The 18,554-nt window shown below is 44.7% G+C and overlaps 1 protein-coding gene across 2 annotated transcripts; it reads right to left on the bottom strand.

The window, feature by feature from the left end:
- Window positions 1-14,178: 14,178 nt before the first annotated feature.
- Window positions 14,179-18,164, bottom strand: LOC103626494 (phosphoinositide phospholipase C 2). 2 transcript variants are annotated; one of them, XM_008646911.4, is made up of 9 exons: window positions 17,450-18,164; window positions 16,751-16,947; window positions 16,402-16,537; window positions 16,089-16,325; window positions 15,785-16,008; window positions 15,314-15,431; window positions 15,032-15,184; window positions 14,850-14,936; window positions 14,179-14,736 (listed from the first exon to the last, which is right to left on the bottom strand). In XM_008646911.4, the coding sequence occupies exons 1-9, from the start codon at window positions 17,762-17,764 to the stop codon at window positions 14,443-14,445; spliced, it is 1,761 nt and encodes a 586-aa protein (XP_008645133.1). In that variant the 5' UTR covers window positions 17,765-18,164; the 3' UTR covers window positions 14,179-14,442. The 2 variants fall into 2 exon arrangements, with proteins under 2 accessions (XP_008645133.1, XP_035814952.1); XM_035959059.1 differs by having other exon boundaries at window positions 14,179-14,732.
- Between the last annotated feature and the right edge of the window lie 390 nt (window positions 18,165-18,554).

The following is an 18,554-nucleotide window of genomic DNA, read 5'->3' as shown; positions in this document are numbered from 1 at the left end:
TTAATCCTTGTATCTTGTTATACTCCTCTTGACACAAGGAGGCGAGGAGTATAGACATGGCTTGGGATTTAAAGTGTCGTATTTGGGCGACTTCGTCCGAGTCATAATCTTTGTCCCCTACCTGTGGTACCTGCGCTCCAAATTCAACTATGTCCCATATGCTTTCGTGGAGTGAGGTTTGGTGATGCCTCATTTTATCACTCCACATACAATAATCTTCACCATCAAAATATGGTGGTTTGCCTAAAGGAACGGAAAGTAATGGAGCACGTTTAAAAATGTGAGGATAGTGTAGGGGCATCTTACTATATTTCTTGCGCTCATGGCGCTTAGAAGCGACGGACGAGTTGGAGCTTGATGACGTGGAGGGTGACGAAGAATCGGTCTCGTAGTAGACCACCTTCTTCATCTTCTTCTTCTTGTCACCCTTCCGATGTGTCTTGTTGGAGGAAGATGATTCCTCCTTATGCTTGTGGCCGGACTCCCTTGAAAGGGTTCTCCCCAAGCTTGCGGGCTTGTCGCTGGTCACGATCTCCCTCTTGGCGTGTTCTCCCGACATCACTTCGAGTTGTTAGACTCTAATGAAGCACCGGACTCTGATACCAATTGAAAGTCGCCTAGAGGGGGGGTGAATAGGCGTAAATATGAAATTTACAACTTTAAACACACACTAAAAGTTGGGGTTAGCGTTAGAACTTAAATCAAGTCCGGGAGAGAGGGGAAAACAAATCAAATAGAAATCAAGCGAATGAACACGGTGATTTGTTTTACCGAAGTTCGGTTCCAAAGAACCTAATCCCCGTTGAGGTGGTCACAAAGACCGGGTCTCTTTCAACCCTTTCCCTCTCTCAAACGATCACTTAGACCGAGTGAGCTTTCTCCTTAATCAAACGGGTCACTTAGACCCCGCAAGGACCACCACACACTTAGGTGTCTCTTGCTTTGATTACAAGTCACTTTGGAACAAGAATGAGGAAGGAAGAAAGCGATCCAAGCAGCAAGAGCACAAATGAACACGAACACACACTCTCTCAAGTCACTAGGTGGTTGGAATGAATTTGGGACTTGGAGAGGCTTTGATCTTCTAAATTGTGTCTAGGATTGAATGCACTAGCTCTTGTATTGAATGAGAACTTCATAAAACTTGGATGCCTTGAGTTGTGGTGGTTGGGGGTATTTATAGCCCTCAACCACCAAGTGGCTGTTGGGGAAGACTGCTGGCGATGGGCGCACCGGATAGTCCGGTGCGCCACCGGACATGTCCTGTTCACTGTCCGGTGCGCCACCACGTCACCCAACTGTTAGGGTTCGGGAGCAGTTGACCGTTGGCACCGTTGTCTTCTTGTGGCACCGGATAGTCCGGTGCCACACCGGACACTGTTCGGTGCGCCTCTGACTCTGTGCACACTGTTGCTCTGTTAGCGGCTTTTGCAGTCGACTGTTGGAGCGAGTAGTCGTTGCTCCGCTAGCACACCGGACAGTCCGTGGCATACCGGACAGTCTGGTGAATTATAGCGGAGTGCGGCTCAGTTTTCCCGAGAGTGGCTGGTTCATCTTTGTACAGACATGGTGCACCGAACACTGTCCGGCACACTCAATTCTCTTTTGCTCCTTTGAATTTGATCCCTAACTTGAATATTTATTGGTTTGTGTTGAACTTTTTTGCACCTGTAGAACATGTAATCTAGAGCAAACTAGTTAGTCTATATATTTGTGTTGGTCATTCAACCACCAAAATTAATTGTAGGAAAAGGTTAACCTTATTTCCCTTTCATAAACCATATGAGCGGTTATTCTATTATCTCAACTTTAATCTAAGTTATAAATTGACCATAGATCATATTCTAGTAGATTATAATGATAAGTAGATTAACAAGACTAACCAACATAAGTTAAATAAAGATCTAATTATAAAATAATGAGACATGGTATGATAAGTGTTGTTATTGCATAGTAAATATCCATATGAAGCTAACGCAAATGGAACGGGTCAATTCGGAGTTTAAATGGGGAAGTTATGAATTTCCTAAGGTTTTATGTATTTGATACAAGATTAATTAAGAGATTAATTTTAATGTGGCTTTCATATCAAAACAGTGGCACTAGATGATAAACAATAATATTACAAAATTATGGGAACTAGAATGGACTCATTTGGACTTAATATGAATTTTGTATGAATTAAACAAGTTCTAGCATTTATTTTCACATTAGCAATTCATTTTCTAAATGATTTTATAATTTTATTCCCTGTCTAGACTGCGCCTCAAATTCCAGAGAAGACAGGGGCTTCAGCACAATAAATACCAGACTCAGGCTACAGTCCCTGTGGATTGCAGGTTGATTCTTACTAAACTCAGGGGCTCTTTACAAAAGTGCCACGACTTAGTGAACTCAGGTGCGCCTGGGCCATCCATCCAAGGATCTAGGGCCCAGATTAAATAGCGAACCGGTATGCAATTTCAGCCACAAAATCCATGATCTACGACCCGGATCCGAAGTCCACTTCATCTAACCGGTATACGCCCTGGTCCACAAGATCCTAATCTAACGACCAGATGCTCACCCACCCCTGGATCTAATCCTGGCCCTCAAATAAGGATCCAACAGCGCACGTGCATCTTCCCCAACATGACACCAGGGCGCGACCGACAATGTGCTCGACCCAAAAGGCTGATCTTAGGATGCTAATCGAAGCGGAGGAGAAGGTGATATCGGAGGGAAACACCATACCGCAAGTGGTGGCGTCGATTCCCGCGGCCACGACAATGCGCGGATCCCCCGTCGGCGCAATCGTCGTTGAGAAATTCCCGTCGATCCAAGCTCCCCTTGCGTCAGAGGCCCCCCTAGCGCAACTCTTGCTTTCCGTCGAGTCACGCCCACCCAACTCCGGCCACCGAGACGTCGTGTGGGCGAGTAATCGTGGTGACAGACCCGATCTCCCCCGCGGTGCCAAAAATCTAAGGCCTTGTTCGGTTACATCGGATTGCACCCGGAATCGTTCCGGTTAATCAAAGTTTATATAAATTAGAGAAGAAATCCGGCTCGGAATCATTCCGACCCACCAATCCGACACAAACGAACAAGGCCTAAATCGGTCACCTAGAAACTCGCCTAGGCATCGATGGAGGGGGTCCTAGGGTTGCGGCGGGGCTTATATTTATGGGAGCAGGGAAACCTGGCCCCATAGTCGCGATCCATGGGCGCGCGGCCGGTGCGCATGCTACGGCGAGGAATACAGACTCAGCTCAACAACTCGAGGGGACGATCAGGGTGCCGTGACTGGCCGGGGGGCCCTTCGTGCTAGTGATAGGCCTCCGCCCCACGCACCTGTGAGGAACCTGACGAGCGGGCCCAAGTGAGCAGAGGCCGGAGCTGCGGGTGAGGCGCTGGGCCGCGAGCGAGGGAATGGGGTAGTGGGCCGAAATTGGTATCCCGGCCCAAGTGGCGTTTTTAATCTTTTTCTTTTCTTAATTTTCTCTATTTCCACATTCAATTTGAATTCAAATATGAATTCAAACCTTGGGCTCTTTATTCACAAATTATATTTGTGCAGTTAGAAATACTACTTTTGGAGATATTTATAGATATATATTATTTGTATTTTGAAATCCTTTCTCTTTTTTTCTCTCTCCTATGTTTCAAACTTAAATTCATACTTGTCATGAAATTCATACTTTAGATTAAAATGCCTAAATTCAGATACCAATATGAACTGAATTTATTTAATTTCTATATTTATTTTATCTTATTTGTATAGTATTTACTTCTCTTTTCTTAATTCCAAAATTGTACCTTTGGGTTAAATCCCAATCCTCATCTCATTATTATATTCCCATTGCTGGGGACTTGTTCTCAAATGCTATGAATTAAGAACAAGGCAACACAAAATGTTAATAATTAGAGACATTCGTCCTTCGAAGCATTATCTCCTTCAGGATATAATGATCTTCAGACGAAGGTCATGAAGGACGTACCTTCATCATTTCAACATTTAATAATGAGAGCAGAAGCATATGAGACACGAAAAACAACATGAATAATCATATGACATTGTCAATATTACTTTCTTATATTATTAAGAATTAACACAAGCAATAATGACTTACATTTATACCTTCGGCTTGACAGAAGGCAAAAGTCCAGACGTGACGTGCGAATGAATACCAGTCATCGTGAACAGTACGGTGTTACTGTTCATCTATTTATAGACACGGGACATAGCCTATGTAGAATTACAATCATGCCCCTGACATTTACTATTGACTTAGGGAGAATCTACTGACGACTAAACAACCTTTTCCCCTTTAAGTCGGTTCCATTCTCCACCGCTGAGCTGAAGCTCTTCTACAAGTAGCTTCGGAACTGGTTCATTCTTCTCCCGAGCCATACTTTTCACATCATGTACAACTTCATCCCATGTCCGAAGGTTCCTGTACACGTAGTATACTTGGAGAACATGTTAGTTGTGTTTTTGAGGACCTTCGGAGGACGAAGGCCCCCAACAGTAGCCCCTCGCAGTATTAATTTGTTATAATAACGAATTTAGACTACGACGTGAACGAAGGCCTTAAGCCGAAGGTCCGAAAAAACACCTTCCCTTCGCTAGAATAGCGACAGTCAATGACAGGCGGGACCCGCCAAGTTGCAAGGCTTTGGGCGTATAAATATGAACCCACAGCAGCGGCATTTGATGCGCTATTTTTGCTATTTGCGTTATTTTCTCAAATTTCTAGCTTTTGCTCAATAGCCCTCGCTTGATTTTCGAGTTTTTAGAGCTTCGGTTTAAAGACGTGTTTTGCTCTATGTCTGGGGAGAAGAAGATGACTGAGGAAAGAAAGATGACTGAGGAAGAGAAGCTTTATGAAGAGAAGAAAGTTGTAGATCCTTTTATTTCTGGGTTTTACGAATCCATGGCAAAGACGAACACAGAAAAAATTACAACAGAAATACTAGCAGATCTGTCTGAAGATTCCGACGACAGTGATGAGTATGATGCAGAAAGTGGAGACGAAGATTCTGAAGATCGGCCGTGGCGACCAAGCCATACCATCTTCGGAAAATCAACTATCAAACAAAGTCACGTTGATGCTATGAGAGGAAGATACTTCCGTGACATGACTATTGTGAGGGTTGGAGGAGACCGCTCTGCTCCTGCTCTGGAAGTAAATGAGGTGGTTATCTACCGAAGCTTTTTGAAAGCAGGGCTTCGGTTCCTGTTGAACAGGTTCTTGGTTGAAGTGCTGAAGACATTTCAAATCTTTCTTCATCAACTTACCCCTGAAGCTATAATCAGGATGGGTTTGTTTGTTTAGGCTGTAAGAAGCCAAGGATTGGAACCAAGCGCGAAGTGTTTTTGCAGCATGCATGAACTTCTGTACGAGACGAAGGCCACCGAGAAGGAGTAGTATCACAACAACTTCGGTTGTTACGGATTCGTTGCCCGATCCAATGCAAGCCATCCAGTTCCCACATTCCGAAAGAGATGGCCTGGGGCCTGGATGGAAGAATGGTTTTATGTCAAGAATGATCTGATTAAAAGAGAAGACATTAAGGAAATCATCCAACGCCCTATCTGGTCTCGCTTCGGCCTTCGGAGGCAGAAGGTGACAATCGATCAGAATGACGAAGCATGCCAAAAGGCTTTTAGCAACGTCTGTTCCTTCATTGGCACAAGGGATATAGTTCAAGAGCACATAGCGTACAGAATATGGCCACTTGTAGAATACTGGGATATGCCGAAGGATACTACTGCCAAGTCAACTAAAGGTGAGTTGGTTCGATTGAAATATACCTTCAGGTTCAGAGACTGGTTTGATGAGCCAAATGATGATTGGCTAAAAAGTATTGAGGCTATCAGCGACGAACTACTTGGAGCATATAGCAGGGCCGAAGATGATGCCTTATTCGCAGCCTTTGGAGGCTGAGGGAAGAAAAGATTAAACAGAGTATTTGATGTCATTGGCTTTGTATACCCTGATTATCACTACCCGCTGCAAAGGCAAGGGAAGAAAAGAAAAACTATCGCTTCGGCCATTACTGTTGTGCCGAAGGGCAAGAAGATGAAGGTCCTGACCCACCGGCCGCGATACATTGAACCGGCCGTGGTGCCTGAATTTGGCGAGGGAACTTCTTCTACTGCCGAAGTAAAACAAGCTACTCCGAATGTGCAGAGCGCCGAAGAGGCCATTGTAGTGCTGAAGGTGCCTACAGTCGGGCCAGCCGAAGCTGAGGATGATAAGGCTGAAGAGCCACAGGTGGAAAAATAGTGAAAATGCCAGAAATTTTAAGTCCTCCAGCAGAGGCAAAATTGCCGAAAATGCAAAAAGCTCCTGTTGTAACTCCCAAGAGGAGAAGGATGGCCAATGTGCTAGACGTTGTCTTGGAGACCATAAAGGCATTGAGCCCTCGTCCTATTAAGAAAATTGCTGAAGCTGCTAAAGTCCAAGTCGAGGCCGAAGCTGAGCCTGCAGCGCCTATTGAGACGAAGGTCGTCACGCCTGAAGATAAAACTGACCAACAGGCTTCAGATGCTGGCATGGCAGAAGGGCAAGACGCGGCAGAAAGGGCAAAATCTCCTGCCCCCGAAGCTGCTGTCGAGGATGCTGATTATATTTATCGTCATGCTTCGGGGAAAAAGTTGTCCGAAGAAGTTCTGGAAGCCAGACACTATGCACAAAAATTGAAATATCCAAAGGGAGCTTTAGTGTTTAACGGCACTAACGATGACGACTTCCTATACTGTCTCCCGGACAACAAAGAAATATTCGTTTGTCGGGAGATAGCTAAGAGTATGGGATTTTCGAAACTTGAAGAAGGTCTTTCGGTTCTGTCGAAAGATGAACTTGCTGATAGCCTCGCGTACAATAGCATAAAGGTATAAAAGTTAACTTTGAAGTTGGAAACGAAGTATTTTATTGTCATACTCCATTCTTTCTTCTTCTTTACAGGGCTTGATTCTTAGTAATGCCTTGAGGGCACAAAAGAATGCTGAAGACGAGAGTTGTACCATAGCACTCAACAACCTTCGTTCAGAGGTGATTGAGTTGAGAAACGAAGGCTTGGAAAAAGATAAAATTTTGATTTCATTGGTAGATAAAGTGAAAGAAGATGAAGCTAACTACCATGCTCAGATCGAAGCCCAAAAAACCGAGATTGAAGATCTCCGAAGGCAATTGGCTGAAGCTAATGAAAAATGCGCGCTTGCACAGGTCAACCAAGAGATTAGTGAATACTGGAAAAATAAGCTAGAGAAAAATGTTGAAGAACTTCGCGAATCCAAGAAAAAGTGTTTTGAAAAATCCTTGGATTGCGTGAAGAAATTAAAAACTAGCTTCTCCAAAGTGGGCGCCTACTCTTCTGAAGAAAATTTTATCCGAGGCGACCCCAAAGGTGTTATTGAATGGATAAGTGGAGAAGTTGAAGCCTTCGAAGAAATACTGAATGACCGCGGGGACATCTGCGCCTTCTCCGGCGCTCGAGGAATTATAGCTATCCTGGAGAAGGCTGGCTGTGATCATGTTAAGACTATAACTCAGGCCGAAGCTGCCTTCTCTATTGACGCCACAAAGGACCCTTCAGCCGAAGCAACTTTAGCGGGCAGAAAATTCTACTCTGATGTCTGGGTAAACGGTGGCCGAGAGCTGGCCCACGAAATTATAAAAAAGAATGAGAAAGACACCCACGACGCCCGGGAAAAAGCAAAGCGAGCTGAAGAGGCTGCCGAGCGTGAAAGGCGCATAGGTATTGCTTTTGATTTTTTAGCTTCAGTACTTGCTTCGAGGCTTCGTATTAACAATTTTCCTACTACAGCTGAACTATCACCGCCACCGGAGCCGTACGATCCCCTAGCTGATCCAGAGATGAAGGAATCATTGGACATCATAAGCATGGCTGAATCCATTATTGACGAAGTCGTCAATAAATTACTGAACAAAGTTGCGGAGAAAGTCCTTAGAGAGGAATATGTTTTATTGTAAAAACATTTTGAAAAGCTTGATGTATAGAACAAATGAAGGAAGATTAGACCTCTTTTGTAACAAAACTATGTAATGTTTGAAGTATGTAATATTGAATCAAATATGTAGACTATTGTAATTTATTTCTTTGTGATGCATGAAACATACTCACATACCTCTTTTTGAGCCTTTTCGGCGAAAAAACACATTCCCTTCTTTTCATGCTTCGTAAAGAAAGAAACCCCTTCTAGGGCAAATCTGATTATTACCCGAAGCTTGCTTCGTGCCTTGGCACATTTTTATTCAATCGAAGTATTTCCGAAGATTTGCTTCGAATTCAGTCTCTTCTGTTGATGTGATATGATGTATGATGTGATGCTATGCTAAATGATGTGATGGTATGATGCAATATGATGATGCTTTAACACCCACACTTACGCCCACACTGATACACGAAAGACTCTTCATCCCCTTGGGAACGTCTTTTGAGTCTAAGCTCTACATCCCCTTGGGAACGTCTTTTGAGCTTCTTCACCTTCTATTTCGGTGGTATAAGTTCTGCATCCCCTTAGGAACGTCTTTTGAACTTCTTCGCCTTATATTTCGATGGTATTTGGCTCTGCATTCCCTTTGGAACGACTTTTGAGCAGAAAACTTACACTGCGCTCCTTTAGGAATGACTTTTTGTAGCTTCGTCAATTTTGGCTCTGCATTCCCTTAGGAACGACTTTTTGTAGCTTCGTCAATTTTGGCTATGCATTCCCTTAGGAACGACTTTTGAGCTTCGAATTTTAAGAGTCTTCTTTCAAGCTTCGTAAATCCATAAAAAGGTATATTTCATTCTGGTGTAAGCAAAATTATTACAAGAAATTGAGACCGAGTTTTTCATTACTTATTTCTTATACAAAAAGTAAAAATGGCATAAAAGATAACAGTGCTTCAGAGGTAGGATATCTCTCAGTAAAAGTGCTTCGATTCTGGTACAGTGCTATTGACTGTACGAGCTTCGGACTCTTCCCTGAAGTCACGCTGCTGTTGAGGGTGTTGGCGCCCTTCTGGCTGCTGGCTTTGAGTATGAGCAGGTGGCAAAGGTGGTGGCAGTGGAAGCTGAGGCCAGGAAGCTTGTGAATGGCTTGCCGAAGCAATAGAAGCTGCAGGTTGGTTGCCCACATATTCTGGTATGTAAGGAAAGTAGCACGAAGCAGTGTGTAAAACCTGCTTCGGCTGCATCTGCCGAGCTTCTGCTTCAGCAATCTCCTTTTTCTTCTGAATAGTAATTTGGCACGTTCTTGTAGTGTGACCCTTGTCTTCACCACAGAACAAGCAATAGATTTTCCTGGGCTGATCCCCATATCTTCCTCCGAAGCTCCTGCCACCTCTGCCCCTTGGAGCTGGCGGCCTGAAAGAGCTCTACTGCTGCCATGAAGATTGTGAGCTTTGCTGTGGCCTTTGAAGCCGACTTCCTCTATCATCATTTCTAACTGGAGCTGTGAATAGATCTGACGTGCCTAGGGTGAATCCTTCCTCCAAAGCCCCTAGTCATCTCAGAAAACCTATAAGCTTCCTCCCTTCTTTGGCGGAAATCATTGTCAGCCCGGATGTACTCATCCATTTTCTGAAGCAGCTTCTCCAGAGTCTAGGGGGTTTCCTGGCGAAATATTGAGCCGTAGGCCCTAGTCGGAGAGAAGAGTACCATGTCTGGGCCACACTTCGGACTACCATGACAGCGGCGTTTCCTCCATATGAGGATATTGTTGCCTCATAGCTCATCAAGAATTGCTTTGGGTCCGAGTGCCCATCGTATATGGGTAACTGGGGTGGCTTGTAGGATTGTGGCCATGGAATAGCCTGTAATTCTGCTGCCAAGGGAGAAGCATCATCAAAAGTAAAGCTATCATGATGAAAATCATCATACCATTCATCTTCGTTGAATGAGCCCTCTTGGCGAAGCTCCCTGTGTTGGGGCCTTTGGTCATGATCATCTTGGGTAAGATGACGCATTTCTTTAGCAACTTCGTCTATCTTCTTCTGAAGGTCGACCAGTCGGACCATCTTCTCCTTTTTCCTTTGCACCTGCTGATGAATGACTTTAGGTTCCTGATCTCCTGGTCCAACTCCTCCTCCTGAAGTGTTGGGCTGGTGGCCTTTCTCTTTTGGCTTCTGGCTTCTCGGAGAGAGCATCTCCTGATTTGTGTCCAGTGGCTGCAGTGCAGCCCATGGCGCTGTTGTCTTCTTTGGCGGCATGACGAAGGTTGATGCTTTGCCGAAGATTGTGGAAGTGAGTACACCGAAGGTGGGCGCCAATGTTGGGGACTTGTTCTCAAATGCTATGAATTAAGAACAAGGCAACACAAAATGTTAATAATTAGAGACCTTCGTCCTTCGAAGCATTATCTCCTTCAGGATATAATGATCTTCAGACGAAGGTCATGAAGGACGTACCTTCATCATTTCAGCATTTAATAATGAGAGCAGAAGCATATGAGACACGGAAAACAACATGAATAATCATATGACATTGTCAATATTACTTTCTTATATTATTAAGAATTAACACAAGCAATAATGAATTACATTTATACCTTCGACTTGACAGAAGGCAAAAGTCCAGACGTGAAGTGCGAATGAATACCAGTCAGCGTGAACAGTACGGTGTTACTGTTCATCTATTTATAGACACAGGACACGGCCTGTGTAGAATTACAATCATGCCCCTAACATTTACTATTGACTTAGGGAGAATCTACTGAGGACTAAACAACCTTTTCCCCTTTAAGTCGGTTCCATTCTCCACCGCTGAGCCGAAGCTCTTCTACAAGTAGCTTCGGAACTGGTTCATTCTTCTCCCGAGCCGTGCTTTTCACATCATGTACAACTTCATCCCATGTCCGAAGGTTCCTGTACACGTAGTATACTTGGAGAACATGTTAGTTGTGTTTTTGAGGACCTTCGGAGGACGAAGGCCCCCAACAAGCGGCATAAAGTTTTTTGGCAATTCGCTGCCCGAAGAAAAACCTATCACCATCATTTGTCATGGTAAGTCTAGCTCCTCTAAGTGAATATGTTCCTTCAAAATATCATCATATGATTTAACCAGGTGAGAGTACTTAGTGATTTCTCAAGCAAAGCATGGCTTTGCCCCCCATAAACCAGAAATAACAGGGTCTCACTAGTGGCATAGTTTGGATTGTTTGCTTTGCCCAAAGGACTGACTCAATGTGCTCGGTCCACTTGGAGCCATGTTTCTTGAAGAAATCATATGTCTGACTCTTATGTCCCAAAGGATTTTTATGTTTGCTTTCTCGACCTACCCATTGCTTCAAGGGTGATACGATGAGGGAAAAAGCTTAATGTCCATGCCTTTGCAATAATCATCAAACTAACCGCGATGAATTGGGTACCATCATTAGTAATCACCCTATTCAAGACCCAAAGTGGGATACAGTGCCCCAAAGAAACTTGACAGCGGAGTGCATGTCAATCTTTGTGATAGACACTGGCTCCACAACTTTGTGAATTTGTCAATGTTTATGTAGCTAAGACTTGTAGTCACCAACGACCTTGGGGAATGGTTCCAAGTACATGCCTTAGACCACAAAGAGCCATGATAGAGGGATTGATCCAATGCTTGGGCTGGTGTGTGGATATGTTTTGCATGGAATTAACATGCTCCACGTCTCCTTAAGGTCTACCAACCAGTATGTGGATATGTTTTACCAGCCATCCTGGAGATGATGAATGTCCACCACACTCACCCTCATGGATGCCAATAAGTATATCGTTGCCCCTCCCTTCAAGAAACACACTTTAAGAGGATCCCATTGAAGTCGTGTCAGTAGAGGTCCCCATCCATCAATAAGCACCTATTAGCATAGCGAGAGATACTCTCCATAGTGGTGTCATCATCGGGGCGGTAATTGTCATTCAAGTAGCCTTAAATCATAGAGATCCATGTATTAGGGTCTACCTAAGCATTCTCAACTAAGTCCATGACCCTAGGGATTGGGCCATCATCGCCGATGGGTGGGGCATTTCTTTCCAATATTGTCAAGGCCACCAGCTCTCTCATGCTAGGTGGCCTCCCCATAGGTAGAGGTGTATAAGTTGAAGCAATTATGGAGAGCTTATTGACTCTCATGTTTTAGTTCCTCGGTATATGAATATAGTGCACGATATTGAACAAAGCTCCAACTGCTTGACATTGATGGCATAGGTCGCCAGCTATGTGTTGTTACATGGGCAAAGCATACAAACCTAGTTAATCACCAGCTAAAAGCTAACTTTGACTAACAGTTGCCAAACCTCAAGGGTGATGGCGATTTTTAGGCCCTCGATGATCTCATCATACTTAGTCATATTATTGGTGGTAGAGAAATAAAGACGCCACATGTAGCAAATTTGTTCACGGGTTGGGGAAACTTGAAGAAACCCTGTGCTGGTGCATTCATGTTGGTCAGACCCATCAAAGTAGAGCACCAGTGATCGCCACTGAGGGCTAGTTGAGAAATGGCCTAGGAGGGACCTTGGTCTGACCCAGAATGCCTAAAGGGGTGCACTTAGCCACAAAAGTCTATGAGTGTCTAGCTCTTTACTGAGTAGTGGGGAACTTTACTAATTCAGCCACCCACTTTGTAATGTTGCTAGTAGCATGTTGATTATGTAGTATCGGTCTCAGTGGAAAAAAGGTAACCACTGAGATAAAATGTGCCTGAAAGTAATGTATGAGCTTTCAAGACACAACAAGAAAAACAGAGCAATTTATGCATCTCTAAATACCTAGTCTTAGCATCATAGAGGACTTCACTACTAAAGTAGACTACTGATTGGACCTAATGAGTAGTATGGCGAGAGGGGCCTGACTCAAGGGCTTTGAGGCCTAGAGGGACAATAGCCTCCAAGGAGAGGGCACTCGTAGGCTCTATTTCCACCTCAACAAGCTCACTCAACACACCGGAGAGCTTAAACCAACCTTGATTTTGTGTTCGAGTTAATGTAGGCCCTAGTAGAAGTCGAAGGCTCCCAGAATTGACTCGAGGCCCCGGGCGATACGAGGGGGTCTTGGGTGTTTATGGGAGGGTCCTTCAAATACAACGGTGTCTTGGCATTCACTTAGGTAGTGTTTGGTTAAGGAGCCAAGTAGAGCGGAGCCGTTCCATCCCTGATTCTAGGAACGGAGCCGCTCTGTTCTGTGTTTGGTAATCTGGAACAGAGCGGCTCTGTTTTTTGTTTGGTTGCAGAGTGAACGGAGCGGAGCGTGACTGTGAGAGCGGGATGAGAACGGAGCGGCTCCGTCCCATTGATTTTTTGGAGCGGTATGGTTCCGGATCTAAGGAGAATATTCCCTAATTGGAGCCATTCCGTTCTAGTTCCTATGTAACCAAACAGCAACAAAATTGGAACAGAACGGTTCCATTCTACTTGGCTCTTCAACCAAACACTACCTTAGCGTGATCCTAGAGGTCTGGAGTCTGAGGTGTTCGCGGGAATCCATGCGACATTCAAGGACTCTTAGCATTCCTTGGGCATGCCAGGATTATTTTGGGGCTCCAAGGGTTCATAGGAGGGCCTAACGGTGACAAGGGCCTCTCGACATTGATCATGGGCACTAGGGTACTAAAGCTCTGAGCCCCCCCCCCCCCCCCCCCCCCCCCCCCCCCCCGCGCGACATTCATGGGTCACTCTCTAAGATGTCTAAGATACCAAGTTTTCATGAGAGAGACTCCTAGCGATCAGGAGCTCACGACATTCACTCAATACACTGCCAAGAGACATCTTGGGCTCCAATTGTTCATAGGTAGATCTGGTGGTGGCTAAAGGCTTCTAGTGCTCAACGACTAAGAACATGCTAACTACATCTAGAGTTATAATGATGTATAGGAAACGAGGCTCTTCTGTCTTCGGGGCAACCATAATTGGAGGAGAGGTAAGATATTCCTTGAGGCTTTGCACATCTTGCTTGGTCTCATCGGTCCATTAGAAGAGACCAGTGCTCTGAAGCAATTTAAATAATGGAAGCTCTCGTTCAGCTAATTTAGAAATAAAGCATATGATATCCGACATGCATCTGGTTAGACGTTGGACATACCAGACGCATATCGGCGGCCAAGGAGATTCAAAAAGACGTGTCCTCCTTATCTTATTCATATAGCCATGATAAAGGCTTTCAAACACATTGGCTAATCTATCTCTTAGCCAGTAGCTAAATGAAGAATAATCAAGCTAATGTACAAATCTATCTCCAGTAAAGTAAACAAACAAACAATGTGCCAGCAAGTAAAACTGAATCACCCGTACAGATCTAGAAGCTGGAGTTTGAAGACAGTTCTACTCCTTCCTTCCATTCCATTCCATACAACTTTTATTCCGACAAAAATAAGTACATACATACACATATACGTTGAAGATGGAAGGAAGGGAGTAATACATTCAATTCACACAAGAAGGAAAAAAACAGAAGCTGAATCTGAATGGCGGCTCGGCTCGGCTACACAAAATCAAATCGCATGAGGAGCCTGACGGACTTGTACCTGACACCCTTGCGATCGTGCAGGGGCACAGCACGGATGCCCTGCTTCAGCTCCCATACCGGCAAGACTGTCTGCCCCCCGAAGTCGTGCTTCTCCGACATGTCGTACTCCTGGACCTCTACCCTCAGGAGGGCCAGCTCCGGAACCGTCAGAAGGAACGTGAACTCCTCATCCCACATCGGCACCCACTGGTCCTCAATCACCCTTGTCTTCTTCATCACACTGTCTGCCTTCACACCTGCGATCCCTACCTGCACGAGATCACATCACTGTAATTTTACCTTGTCTACTGTTGTGCAAACAGTCCTTAGGTGTAAAGTGAGTCTTCTGGTCCGTTAGATCAACACATGCTTTGTTGCCTTACCCTAGTATAGAAATCTGGAGGCGAAAAGGCATCGAAATGAGTTTTACTGAAGTCCATGCGCCACCCGTCTCCCATATAAACTTTCACCTGCTTGCGCGCATCCAGCAAATTACTTGACTGGGACTTAGAACAAAAACTCAATGTGCGCTGTTGTCAAGTCTTGGAAACACACATACACCTACCTTGAGGGTTTTCTTCACTGGCAAACTAGCCTTGGGGTCAAATACTTCCCCATTTGGACCTGTTCTTAGCAAGAAGTCAGGCTTTTTAACATAACCACAGCCCCCATTGGCTCTGAAAAACCCTTGCATCAACCGGAGCGCTTTATCATGGCCCTGGAAAATGAAAAAAAAACATGCCTTACTGCTCTGTCTCACACATCCTAACATTAGGCAAGCAAGTATAAAACTGCGACAAGGAAGTGGGAATCAGAGGCTCATGGCAGCTAACAACTGAAACCTCACCTGCATGTTGAACGCAACCATCTGCGCACCATGGGTCCAGGCGTTCATTGGATCGTAGTTTGAAGAATTAACCCTCGTGCCCTTTGGATACACACGGAGTATATTCTTCTGTGTGAACCTAAATAGAACTTAGATGATTCAGCAAGAACTTAGATGGTTCGATTAATGCAGATAGGTGATTTTGTGTTTTTATCATTTTGTGTTGGTTATCTTTTGCAGGACACTAGGCAAATTTGGACATTAATCATCATATGTGCCCTGTAACCCTGGCCGCACTGGCAGTTTATTTTTCCGTTTTTTTCGAATCAATTACATAATGTAAAGTCTACAATCTAAAACTGTTGAACTCCTATGGTCTAAACAGAGGAGTATGATTTAAGAGCATAAGCAAAATATTGAGTTCAGGAAGTCCACAGAACTGTATACCAGTTCAGTATAAAATCTTCTAGTGTTCTTGCGCACACAAATTACCTTATGACTTCAGCACCATGAGAGATTGTCGCTTTAGCTAACTGTGTCTCGCTCAAAGAAAGCCGCCTGACTTTGTCTGGATCCACTTTTAGCGCATCCCGCAAATGGCCTTTTGGTTTGCCAGCTTGGATGGTGATGAGTTTCCTATACTCACAGGCTGTATCCTGCTGAAATTTGGGATCGTCCTCGTCGGAGTCTTCCTCGTCTTGCTCATCCAGTTCATCCTGTTTATGACAAAAGGTTTACTTCATTCATTTTTGTTAAATCATGGGTGTGGTCTTGACAAGGCAGTGATATTGCAGACCTTCCCATCAGATTCATCGGCATTTGAATCTATTCTTCTCAGGCTTCCTTGGTCTGGCAACTCAGCTATGTTTCCGCTGCCACTGCGATTATTCTCGGCTTTGAGAAACTCCTTATATTCTTGTGGAGGTTTGGTTGATATGATTATTCTCTTCATTAGAGATGCTGGAGAAGGAAACTCTTTCATCGGGTCTGGATTAGGGACGAAAAGAAGATCTCCAAATGTTTCAGTGAGCATCTAAAACAGCCTGAAGTTAGAATCAAGGTTTCAAACATGATATCTGCAATGAGGTGATGTGGTAAGTAGACTATACCGTAGCAACTTTAGCTTGGAGATCTGATGTGAGGTGATCCTCAAGAGTAATAACAAGAGGATAATTTGAGGCACAGAAGGCGTATTCTTTGATGGACTTCAAACATTTGATCATTTCCACTGGGGCAGTCAATGTCCTTTCAAATGCAAAGAAATATAAGTCAGGGAAACATTTTGTGAAGTGAGAGGGTGATTTCCTTAGAAAAGAAAGGTGATGCATTTGTACATAAAGCAATAAGCTAAGCAAAATTCTGAGGCATTCCTCTCACGCATGCAGTTGCTTTCATACGCAAATATATTCGTGCGCTATAAAAAAGTGAAAATGTTTCAAAGAAAAACAGCATTCGTACCCTCCATGAAGAATATCGACATTGTCCTTTGAAGGATTGGGCCACATATCGAGTTCAATGACTCTAACACCTCTCTGCAACGCCTTTACAATTGGGACGTCACTGGAGTCACTATTGAGCTGGTTCCCAGTGAGGTAGGAATTATGCCCGGTGAACACGAAATAGTGAGAGAACGGCGCTGACATGTCCTGGTGAACCTGGGCAAAGAGTTAAAAACGATGAGAGAACAGGCGAAGTTTAGTAAGACGAAACAAAAACAATTTGCTATAATGAAGTCCGTGTTTTGTGTTTTGTCTGGAGCTTTCAGTTCGAGATGGCAGGGAGCAATGGATAGTAAGCAATCTAAAGGCACATGAAGCCACCTAGAGGTAAGAGCAATAAGAAAGGTGATTTCCTGTGTTTGGTGCAAACATGTCTGTCTCTATACATCGATATCGATGTGTACTAGCACTCAGCTATCTAATTGGTAACTGCGATGTTTATGTCCCCATCCCGATAGAATGGCAGCAGGTAACAGAGTTGACAGAGACGGAGAGAAAGGGCTCCCAATTCCTTTGGCTGAGACAGACAGACAGGTAGTAGTGGAGTCTTTGTGGAACAAGCCACAGCTACGTGACGCATTGAGCAGTGAATAAGTCGGCCACCAGCAGAGAAATTAGCTTCAGTACTAGTAGAATGATGCATTCGATTAACAACAACCTGGTGCGCGATGGGTGGGTTGAGGTCGGGGGAGAAGAGGAAGGCGAAGAAGTCTTCGAGCGTGGGCGTGGATGCCGCCGGCGACCTTGTGACGAGGCGGGCGATTCCATGGCTGTGGCCCCCGGAGAGCATGGCGAGGATGCGGTCGACGTCGGCGGGGGACTCGCCCTGGACGCCGGCGACGAAGCGGCGGAGGGCATGGGCGTCAGAGGCGAAGGAGAGGTGGGCGGCGCGGACGTCCGGCGGCGGCTGGGCGTCCGGGGATCGGAACTTGCGCGTGAAGCACATACAGTACTTGTACGCGTAGCTGCCCATGGAGGCTCTAGAGCTGCGCTGCCGGATGAAACGAATCCTTGTGATCTGGTTGGTGCCGCCTAGCCGCTGGCCATTGCGCGTGGAGGTGGTGGACTGGACGACGAGGAGGTTGGAAGGATTAGGGGAGTTGTGGATGGTGGGGCGATGGAATCAAGAATTGGAATGGGCTGGAGACGACGAGGAAGGAAGAAGTCTTCTCTTTGTTAATTAATAAATAATTACTCCTCCCTCTTCTTCTCCTCATGTGCTGCGCTGTGCCAGTGCTAAGCAAAGCAACCACACGGAAAAAACCAGGAAGAAGAAGAATTTCAAAAGGTGGAGCGGTTAGTTTCCACAAAACCCCTTACTAGTCTCGCAAATCAACTATTCCTTACATGCTACAACATCTTCTTCCAAGCCCGCAAAACAAACCCAAGCTAAGCAGTGTATTTTCTGCATATAATAAGGCTCTGTTCCAATCTTGCGAGATAAACTTTAGCAGCTTTTTTTTAGCTACTTTTAGCCATTTGTAATCTAAACAGGAGAGCTAATGGTGGTAATTAAAACTAAACTTTAGCACTTCAATTCACATAGCTAAAGTTTAGCAGGAAGCTAAAGTTTATCCCGTGAGATTGAAACGGGGCCTAAGTATACCTACACTTGACTCAAGCATATGCCAATTGCCAACCGACACTACCAAGTTTGCCAAAAAAAAACAACCGAAGTTTGACTCAGTCAGTGCAACGAGCGAATACAGGCCATCCGCAATAATCCAGGATCGAGTATATGCCATATTTTTTATCCAAAATTC

This window comes from Zea mays, chromosome 5 (genome assembly GCF_902167145.1).
Source record: "Zea mays cultivar B73 chromosome 5, Zm-B73-REFERENCE-NAM-5.0, whole genome shotgun sequence".
NCBI classification, from domain to species: Eukaryota; Viridiplantae; Streptophyta; class Magnoliopsida; order Poales; family Poaceae; genus Zea; species Zea mays.
Note: the sequence above shows the minus strand (reverse complement) of the source record. Positions and strands in the feature narration are given on the sequence as shown.